General features: G+C 46.0%; 1 protein-coding gene across 1 annotated transcript; it reads right to left on the bottom strand.

The window, feature by feature from the left end:
- Positions 1–4,250: 4,250 nt before the first annotated feature.
- On the bottom strand, positions 4,251–9,719 carry LOC132189546 (uncharacterized). The gene has a single exon (XM_059604288.1). The coding sequence runs from the start codon at positions 9,717–9,719 to the stop codon at positions 4,251–4,253; it is 5,469 nt and encodes a 1,822-aa protein (XP_059460271.1).
- Between the last annotated feature and the right edge of the window lie 1,013 nt (positions 9,720–10,732).

Raw genomic sequence — 10,732 nt, 5'->3', positions numbered from 1 at the left:
ATTACCTTTGCTTTGATCATATGACTTGTATTTATAGGCATTGGAGGGAATTTGATTTCCCACTTATTAAGGAATCTTATCCCTTGATATCGGCTAAACAAACATTTGAATGAAAAGATTATGTTTGTTAGTTCTTCCACGATTTAAGCGACTCGAGATCAGAGGATCAACTTCGTAATCTTTTAAGATATCAGAGTTATTCCTTTTACTGCGACTTAAATGTCCTGAGTTATTCTCGGACTTCATGGTCTCGGCTAGGGGTTGCCTCGGATTGGTGGTCTCGGATCACATGAGTAGTCCTCGTCTCGGATTACTTGAGTAGGTCTCGTCTCGGATCACTTGAGTAGGTCTCGGGCTTGGGCCTTTTGAGTAGGTCTCGGACTTGGGCCTCTTCTGGCTGGGCCCAAGGACTGCTCAATAAATGGTAAGCTAGTTCATGACCCAACAGTTACCCCCTAATTTCGAAGTTTGTAGAACTAAAGAAATTTCATGTCTTGATGGAATGAACCGAGGCCACCTTTCCTTAAGAGAGATTCCGAGACAGTCAACGTCTTTCCGACTCCGTCCCGGATTAATAAGGCGGCAAAATTTGAAATTTAAATTTCAGATTCAAAATTTAAATTTCAAATCTTGGAGGGTTATTCAAATTCAAATTTCAAATATTAGGGGGAAATTTTGACGCTCGACATTCCAGGTGTCGGTTGAAATTCCGAGACCTTATCGCTTCATTAATGCTGGTTTACACGTGTCATCTACAGGCGGCGTCGGTTGAGCTTCCGAGGTCCCGTCGCCTCATTAAGGCTGGCTTTTTACACGCGTCATCTGCAGGCGGCGTCGGTTGAGCTTCCGAGGCCCTGTCGCTTCTTGGCATATTTAATGCCCCTGCTATCGAGTTATATCTCTTTAAATAGGCTGTTAGCACTTATCTTACTTATTCTTCTTCCGTTTCTTCAGAACCTATTTTCCCTTTCTAGTTTCTCCTCTACTGAAAATAACCTATCATCATGTCTGGCGACGAAGGATCGGGTTCTGATGGTCTCGGAGGTAACACTTACCCAGCTTGCTGGCGGTCGGAATTAACTAAGGCTGACGAAGCGAGAATCCGAGAGGAATGTTTCATTCCCAGGTCAGTAAAACTTCGGTTTGATGAAGAGCAAATGGGTGCCATCGTGCGTGCTGACGCACATGAAGTTTGCTTATACGAGACCATGTTTCGCTCGGGTTTCCGTCTGCCTTTCCCAAGGGTAGTGAGGGAGTTACTAGGTCTCATAAATCTGGCTCCGCACCAGATTGTGCCAAATGGCTGGAGAGTTCTCTACGCTTGTATTTTGCTCTGGCCTCTGGCCCTTGGCCCAAACCATTACCTTTCTGCCAGAGAGTTTTTGTGGTTCTATCGGCTTCAGAAGAACCCAAGGTGTGAGGGTTTATACAACTTCCAGTCTTGGCGGGGAAAGTTTATACACATGGATGGCAAGTATTCCAGTAATCACCGGTGGAAGGCTAAGTACTTCTTCGCCACTGGTCAGTGGGAATTTCACCCTACTGAAATTGCTGAAGGTCCAAGGGTACCACGGGAGACAAGTGTTCCTGCCAGGAATGCTCCTAAGGAACCGACTCTTAATGAGGACGAACTAAAATGTGTAGATAAAATCGCAGCATGGGCCCGGAGACATGAAAGCTCGATGTTCTACACCAAGTTAATGGAAACTTTTTCTGAAGGAAAGGGTATCGAGGACTTTAATGGAGGCGCTGGTGAAAAAAGAAAGAGACCTGCCTCCGTGGTCGTCCGAGACCCAAACCTCGCCGCCTCGGGTCCTCCAGCTGCCAACACTCGAGGCGCTACCCCCCGGAAGTCTCGTCTCGAGAAAGGCAAGGGCAAAATGGTTGAACAGCCCAAACAGAAAGATATCCCCCTTCGAACAGGCGGGGCTTTAAAAATACGTGGGGATCCAGTCCCACCTATGGTTCCCCAGTTTCGAACCACTGGGCCCTTGAAAATGGATGCCAAGGCTAAAATGCCTAGCACTCCTCCTCGGGCAACCAGAGTTTTGAAGTTGGTCGATGAGCCTGAGGATTTGGAGGTCCCTCAGCCAGAAAAAAAGAAACCAAAGAAGGTGGCTGAAATGAAAGTGCAAGACCAGCTTGCTAACTTTCTGGCTGCCAGGAGAAAGGCGGGTCCTAAGCCCGTGGTCAGATCCACTGCGGAAGTCGAGGCCTTCCTTGCTAACGAGCCCATCTCGGCTCGGCCGCTAAACGCTACACCTCTCGGCTCCACAGGAGCTGCTGCAGATAATGCTATCCCTATTGGGTCCTTATCATTCCAGCCTCTTGGTTCAAACATCCAACACATTTTGGATGACATAGAACTGGAGGAAACTTCTGAGGCCTCAGTAGGGATGGTTCAGGAGGGGACCAAGGAGCATACTGCCACGGTTCAGGAAGGAGAAGTAAGGGTGTTATCACCCATCGTTGAAGCCGAGCACATGGATCAGGCTTCAAAGCCTGTCGAGGCCTGTCAGCCGACTCCTCCCAATGCTAAGAAGGCCTCTACTGCCAAGACGGCTTTCAGTACCGAGAAGGCCTCTGCGGTAAGTGCCGAGACCTCCTCTTCGTCCGAGTCGCTTGTGAGACCCGAGGGGGTAGATTGGACAGTTGGCGGACCCCTTGCTACGCTTGGTGGCGATTTGAAGGGCAATCCTTTCCAGGCCTTAGTGGATTTGATTCCTCATGAGGGTCTCATAATGGAACGTGACACCTCTGCTCGGGGCATGGCTGAGCAAATGCTCTTCAACCAACTCGTCGTAAGTTTTCTGATTCTTACCTTAGTTTGTTTTCCTTGATATGCATATGCTAACTGAATTTTTCACAGGGTCTCATGAGGTCGTTGATACAGTACTGTTACTTTCGAAAGACAGTACAGGATTCAGCTTCTGAAATTAGTCGTCTTAAAGACAAGGTCACCGAATTGGAGGCCAAGAATGCGGAACTGACGAAAGTCACTGTGGCGCAAGACGAGGAGCTGTTAATCTCAGGCCAGGAGCAGTCTAAATTGCTGGCCGAGACCTCTGAAGCTGCTGCGGCTCGGGCAAGGGCTAAATTAAAGATTAACGATTTGCTGACTGAAATTGAAGGCCTCCGAAATAAAGTGAACCGCCTGCAAGAGGATAACTCCATTGTTAAGGAGGACTTCAATCAGTTGGAAGAAACACATGCAGGGGTCTCGGATCAGCTAAAATTGGCCCAAAATGAGGTCTCGGATTTGAAGGGTCTGGTGGCCGAGACGAATGAAGCCAAGGTGGTGGCCGAGGAGAAGCTCAAATTCTTTAAGGGAAAATACGCCCAAGTAAGGGCTCAGCTGAAGGAGGCTAGAAACCGAGCTGCTGATTATTTACGTCAATTGTCCTTTGCCTCGTGGGTTAGGAATTCTGCTTGGGCTGACGGGCTCATTCTTGGCTTTGAAAGTTTTCGAGCATGGGCTACGGACTCGACTCGGACGATAGATCTTAACAAAGTGAAAGTCGAGGACATCCCTTGTTCGGACGCAGCTATGGCACAACTGGTCAACCTGGGTCAAGAACAAATGCCTGATGCTGCAGGAATAAAAGATTTCTTCTACGATCCCTTTTCAGATCTACAGCATCGAGGCACTGAATCTGCTCCTGATGATGCCCATTCTGCCGAGGCCAATACTGCCGAGTCCATCTCTGCCGAGGCCCCTGATGTTACCCTTAAGAGAAAATAATGTAATATCTTTTGTACATACCTCAAGTTTTTGTTAATGAAACGAGTTTTTGACATTTGTATGATTCTCAGAATAACCTTTATTTATTTGTTGCTTAAAGTAGTCAAAAGTTTATTATATCTCTCTGAGTTATATCTCGGAGATTTTGATTGCTACTCTGAGTTTTAGGTCTCGGGGAGTTTGATTGTTACTCCGAGTTTAAATCTCTGAGAGTTCAATTGCAACTCCGAGTTTAGGTCTCGGAGACTTTGACTGTTACTCCGAGTTTAGGTCTCGGAGACTTTGACTGTTACTCCGAGTTTAGGTCTCGAAGATATTGTGTGAAGAGAATGCTTTTTTCGGTTGCATCATTTTTGGGACTCGGAAGAGCCTTTTCAGCCGTCTTCTCGGAGACTAATAAACTCATTCAATTTGTACACATGAACCTTATATGCTGCATAACTCCGAGATACTTTTATTTATTGAAATAAAGTAATGAAATAACGAACAGATTACATATCGCAGCGTTTTAGACATAGTACTTTTTAAGGTGCTCAGCATTCCAAGGCCTCGGAAGAGCCTTACCTTTGGAATCTTCCAAGTGGTATGCTCCTGCTCTTTTGCACTCAATCACCTTATAAGGTCCTTCCCAACTAGGAGCCAGCTTTCCCTCAGCCGGGTCCTTAGTTGCCAAAGTAGCTTTACGTAGAACCATATCTCCAACTTTGAAGCTCCGAGGCTTGACCTTTTTGTTGAAATAACGAGTCACTCTCGCCTGATATGCTGCCATAGCCACTTGGGCTTGATCCCGCTTCTCTTGTAGCAAATCCAAATGTAGCTGTAACCCTTCGTTATTAGTCTCGGATTGGAAGGTCTCTACGCGATAGCTGCCTGAGCCTACCTCGGCTGGTATAACTGCCTCAGTCCCGAATGCTAAGGCATATGGTGTCTCTTCGGTTGGAATTCTCTTGGTCATTCGGTATGCCCACAATACTTCTGGCAGATCTTCTGCCCAGTTTCCTTTCCGATCATCCAGCTTCTTCTTCAAGATCTTGAAAATTGTTTTGTTGGTGGCTTCTACCTGCCCATTTGCCTGGGGGTGCCCAGGAGACGAGTAATAGTTCCTTATTCGCAGCTGGGCACACCAGGCTCGGAATGACTCGCAGTCAAACTGTTTGCCATTATCTGTGATAAAAGCATGGGGAATGCCATACCGACATACGATATTCTTCCATAAAAATCGCTCTATTGCCTTAGCCGTGATATTTACTAAGGCTTCAACCTCTGCCCACTTGGTGAAATAATCTACAGCAACAACTGCGAACCGCACACCTCCCCTGCTCCGAGGCAGTGGTCCTACTATATCTACCCCCCATTGGGAGAAGGGACAGGGTGAGGATATTGCACTCAAGTCTTCAGGAGGTTGATGAGTGATATTCGCGAATCGCTGGCACTTGTCACAATTCCTGACTATATTTGCCGAGTCTCGACTCATGTTGGGCCAATAAAAACCTGCTCGGACTGCTTTATGCGCCAATATTCTGGCCCCAGAATGGCTTCCACAGACCCCTTCATGGATCTCTCTAAGGATATAATCTCCTTCATCCTTGGAAACACATTTTAAGAGTGGCAGCGTGAAACCCTTTTTGTAAAGGACTCCATTTATCATTGTAAACCTTTCGGCTCTCACCTTCAACCGGGTAGCAAGCTTTCTATCTGAAGGAAGTACTCCTCTTTCCAGGTATTCCATAATTTCTAGTTGCCAATTAGGTATGGTCTCGGCTGTCGAGACCGACACCGCCTCGGTAACTGATGATCGTGGAAGAATTTGGATAGGAGTCTCGGATTCAATTTCTTCACTGGCTGTTGAGGCAATTCTGGCCAACTGGTCCACTTTTTCATTCTCTGGTCTCGGAATTTTCGCAATGCTAAACTTCTTAAATAAAGCTTGCAAATCCTGTACTCTAGATAAGTACAACTTCATCTTGTCTCCCTTGGCTTCAAATTCCCCTCGAATGTGTCCTACAACGACTTGGGAGTCACTCCGCATTTCTACAAATTCGGCTCCCATTTCAAGAGCTAAACCGAGTCCTGCTAAAACTGCCTCGTACTCGGCCTCGTTATTTGTGGTTTTGAACTTCAACTTCAATGAACTACATAACTCTTCCCCATCAGGAGTAATCATTACTATTCCAGCTCCACCATGCTTCTTTGTAGATGATCCATCTACATAGATTACCCAAGTCTCATCACTTGGCCAGCTGGTGATGTCTGGCAAATTAGTGAATTCTGCCAGAAAATCAGCCAGTGCCTGGCCCTTGAGAGAATTCCGAGGGAGAAACTCGATGTCGAATTCCCCTAGTTCAATAGCCCAATTGGCTAATCTTCCCGAAAGATCTAGCTTTCTTAGTACTTTCTTTAGAGGGTATTCAGTCAACACCCTGATAGTATGAGCTTGGAAGTAGGGTCGGAGCTTCCTGGATGCTATAACCAAGGTGAAAGCCAGTTTTTCCATCTGGGGATACCTTTCTTCAGCGCCCCTCAAAGCTCTACTTGTGAAGTATACAGGCTTTTGAATTCCTTCTTCTTCTCGGATTAATGCAGCACTGACAGCCGTTTGAGACACAGTTAAATACAAATATAGTACCTCCCCAGGCATTGTCTGGCTCAGCAAAGGAGGGCTCACCAGATATTTTTTCAGCTGTTCGAAGGCTTCTTCACATTTGTCTGTCCATTCAAAGGCCTTTTGCAAGACTTTAAAAAACGGAAGACACTTATCGGTCGATCGTGAAATGAACCGATTTAGTGCCGCTACCCTTCCTGTTAATTGCTGGAGCTGCTTCAAGTTTCTCGGAGATTGCATATCCAAGACAGCTTGTATCTTTTCAGGATTGGCCTCTATTCCTCGGCTGGATACCATGTAACCGAGAAACTTTCCCGATGAAACTCCGAATGCACACTTTGAGGGATTCAACTTCATCCCATACTTGTTCAAGGTTGTGAACGCCTCTTGCAAGTCGAGTACGTGGTCCTGTGGCAGCACACTTTTGACTAGCATGTCATCAACGTATACTTCCATACTGCGTCTGATCTGGTCTCGGAACATCTTGTTTACCAGTCTCTGGTACGTTGCCCCTGCGTTTTTCAAACCGAAGGGCATGACCTTATAACAGTACAAGCCTCGGTTAGTTATGAACGCAGTTTTCTCACGGTCTTCTGGATGCATATATATCTGGCTGTAACCAGAGAATGCATCCATGAAGCTAAGTAATCCATATCCAGCTGTTGAGTCCACCAATGCATCAATGCGGGGTAATGGAAAACTGTCTTTTGGGCAGGCTTTATTGAGGTCAGTGAAATCCACGCACATCCTCCACTTCCCATTGGACTTTTTGACCAATACTACATTAGCAAACCAATCGGGATAATATACTTCTTCGATGAAACGAGCTTTGAGAAGCTTTTCCACTTCTTCTGCTATAGCCACATTCCGTTCAGGGGCGAACTTTCTTCTTTTTTGCTTTACTGGTTTTACACTTGGATCCACATTTAGCTGGTGGATGATGTCTTCAGGATCAATTCCTGGCATATCTTCATGAGTCCATGCAAAAACTTCTAAATTCCTTCTGAGGAAGATAATGAGGTCGGCTCGGATTCTGGGACTGAGCTGTGTTCCAATCTTCAAAGTCTTGTCTCCACTTACTACCACATCCTCCAAAGGTTCAGCTGGCTCTCCCTTTGGGTCATTCCTGTTATTACCACCTACTGTACCAATCACAATAGGAGTCGGATCCGAGACCCTCTTGAGAGACGTATTGTAACATCTTCTCGCCTGGGTCTGATCCCCTTTCACTTCTCCGACCCCTTCTTCCGTCGGGAACTTCATCATCAAATGGTATGTTGAAGTTACGGCCTTCAACTTATTTAAAGCGGGTCTACCGATAATGGCATTGTAGGCCCCTGGTCGATCAATAACCAGGAAATTTACCATCACGGTTTTCTGCTTAGGTGCCATCCCTGCCGTTACAGGCAGTGAAATAAGACCAATCGGCTGGACCTGCTCTCCTGCAAATCCAACCAAGGGAGAGCTAAATGGTGTGATCCTATCACGATCAATACTCATTTGTTTAAAAACTGGCCAGTACAGTACATCAGCCGAGCTTCCATTGTCCACCAAAATTCTGTGAATCATATGGTTGGCCACTGTTACTGTTACGACTAGGGGATCATCATGTGGCTGCATTACCCCCCTAGCGTCTTCTTCACAAAAAGAAAGGATTACAGAATCCCTTCTTGCAACTTTGGACGGTCTCTGTACTGTGAAGATCTCCTTGGCCTGTGTTTTTCTAGCGTGGGCTTTCCTGGCCGAATTAGACTGTCCTCCACCAGCTATTCCTCCGGCAATAGTATGGATTTCTCCTACTACTCCTTGATCCCGAGGGGGTCTCGGATCTTCTCTGGGACCATCATCCCGATCACGTCTCGGCTCCCGTGCCCTTTCAGCTCGGTTCCCTTCTAATAGGAAAGGCTGTTGATGCACCGCGCCTTGGTTCCTTTCCCCTGCTAGGAATCTTACCAGCCTTCCATTTCTAATGAAAGTTTCGATTTCCTGCCGCAAGGTTACGCAGTCTTCCGTCAAATGTCCGTGATCATTGTGATACTCGCAAAACTTCGTCCGATCTCGCTTCCTTGGATCACCCCGCAACTTACTTGGCCACCTGAAAGCTGGGTCTCTTCTAATTTCCATAAACACTTCATTGACCCTGGTATTCAAAGGTGTGAACCTTCGATCTTCACGTCGCCGGGGTTCTGTCTTTGGGACTGATGGTACAGTCTTCTTCACTATTCTCTTCTGAAACCTTTCTTCCTTCGGAACAGATGCTATAGGTGGCTCCTTTTTGGCGTCCTCTTCCTTTTTGGCGTCCTCCTTCTCCCGGTCTTCTTCCTCCTGACCTTTCGTGAGAGCTTTAATCATTTCCTCCTGATTAATATATTCCTCTGTCTTGGCGATAAACTCGGTAAGAGTTATTTCTGTCGAACTTTTTGATACTTCGGCCATTAGAGGCCCATTTGGCCTGACCCCATGCCATAACGCGGATAATACCGTTTGATCCCCCGGGTTATCCACTAACAATTTTTCTTTATTGAACCTATGCATGAAATCTTTCAGGCTTTCTTCCTTCCCTTGACGCAAAGATAGTAAGCAAGCTGAGTGCTTCCTCCTCTTCTTGGTAGCCAGGAATTGGCTTAAAAAGAGACTTCCAAGTTCTTTGAAACTGTCTATTGACTTGGCAGGCAATCTGGCAAACCAGTCTTGAGCAACTCCTTTTAAAGTGAGAGGAAAGGTTCTGCACGCTATTTCATCCGGAAATCTATGAAGGGAAAAGTGAACACGGACGCTTTCCATATGTTCAGAAGGGTCGCCACTACCATTAAACTCCTTGACGCGAGGCATCTTGAAGTTTTCAGGCAAAGGAAAATTTAACACTCGATCAGTGAAAGGCAGGTCGGTGTTATCCATGAACCCCGAAGCAGGGGTTTTCTCATCCTTTGCAGCCAACTTACGGGTCAGCTCTTCGTACTTCTTCTTCAGATCCTCCATGTCAGCACTCATCTGGCCTTCATTTTGCCCATGAGGTTGTTCCTGTCGAGGCCTCGTGTGCTGGGACCTCTCCTGCTCTTGGTGCTCCTCATTCTGGACAGTGGTATGATGGCTAGCTTGGACTGAACTTGCTTCTTCGTCACGGTGCGAACCAGCCGTCCGCTTTCCATGGCGAATTTCCCTTCGCCTTTCTTTTTCACGCCGTTCATCACGTCTTCTTGCTCGCTCTTGGTCCCTCTGGCTATTACAGCCCTCAGCAGCTGTGAGCCTTACAGCCAAGTCTTCATTTTGCTTCTTCAGAGCCTTCATGGATTCAGACATCTGCCTCATGAATTCGGTTAGATCGGGTGGTGGCGGTGCGTTGGAGGCTGCAGCAGTGGAACGGGTAGTCACCATTTCGGATTGGTAGAGAATTGATGAAAATCGAGGTTCCCACAGACGGCGCCAAACTGTTTGTGCACAGTTTTCCAAAAGATGACGTGGTACGCTTAAACTGTTTGTGCACAGTTTTCCAAAAGATGACGTGGTACGCTTGCCGAGCTTGACTTGGACCAACACCCGAACAATTTGACTGCACAACAAAGAAGAAAGAAAGATCGAAGTGACCGGGGGTGAGCCGGCGTGAGCACTCCGATGCCTAAGTTAGAAAGTGAAAGGATAATTGTAACAACTATAGAGCTCAAGTTATGAGAGTTGTGATTACCTTTGCTTTGATCATATGACTTGTATTTATAGGCATTGGAGGAAATTTGATTTCCCACTTATTAAGGAATCTTATCCCTTGATATCGGCCAAACAAACATTTGAATGAAAAGATCATGTTTGTTAGTTCTTCCACAATTTAAGCGATTTGAGATCAGAGGATCAACTTTGTAATCTCTTAATATATCAGAGTTATTCCCTTTATTGAGACTTAAATGTCCTGAGTTATTCTCGGACTTTATGATCTCGGCTAGGGGTTGCCTCGGATTGGTAGTCTCGGATCATGTGAGTAGGTCTCGGACTCGGGCCTTCTGAGTAGGTCTCGGACGTGGGCCTCTTCTAGCTGGGCCCAAGGACTGCTCAACGAATGGTAAGCTAGTTCATGACCCAACATTATACATTACAAACTCATTTACTAGAAATATCACACAAGGTTCTTTGAAGATAAAACAAATAAAGCGCAACAGTAAAATCATAATCCATGAGCAACCCGCTATTCCTTTCCCTTTTTGTGTACAATGTACTTGAGAGAGTGGTTAGAAGCAATCAGAATAACACATGGAAATATGGAATGGTAAGGATATTCCCTTGTAATATTTTTTTCTCAATCAATTAGAAAAAAGAAAGAAAGAAAGAATTAATGGCACACTCACGAATTCCCTTTTTTAGACCTATATATGGTCCTATATACTTTCACTTCACAAGTC

Source organism: Corylus avellana, chromosome ca8 (genome assembly GCF_901000735.1).
Source record: "Corylus avellana chromosome ca8, CavTom2PMs-1.0".
Lineage (NCBI taxonomy): Eukaryota > Viridiplantae > Streptophyta > Magnoliopsida > Fagales > Betulaceae > Corylus > Corylus avellana.
Note: the sequence above shows the minus strand (reverse complement) of the source record. Positions and strands in the feature narration are given on the sequence as shown.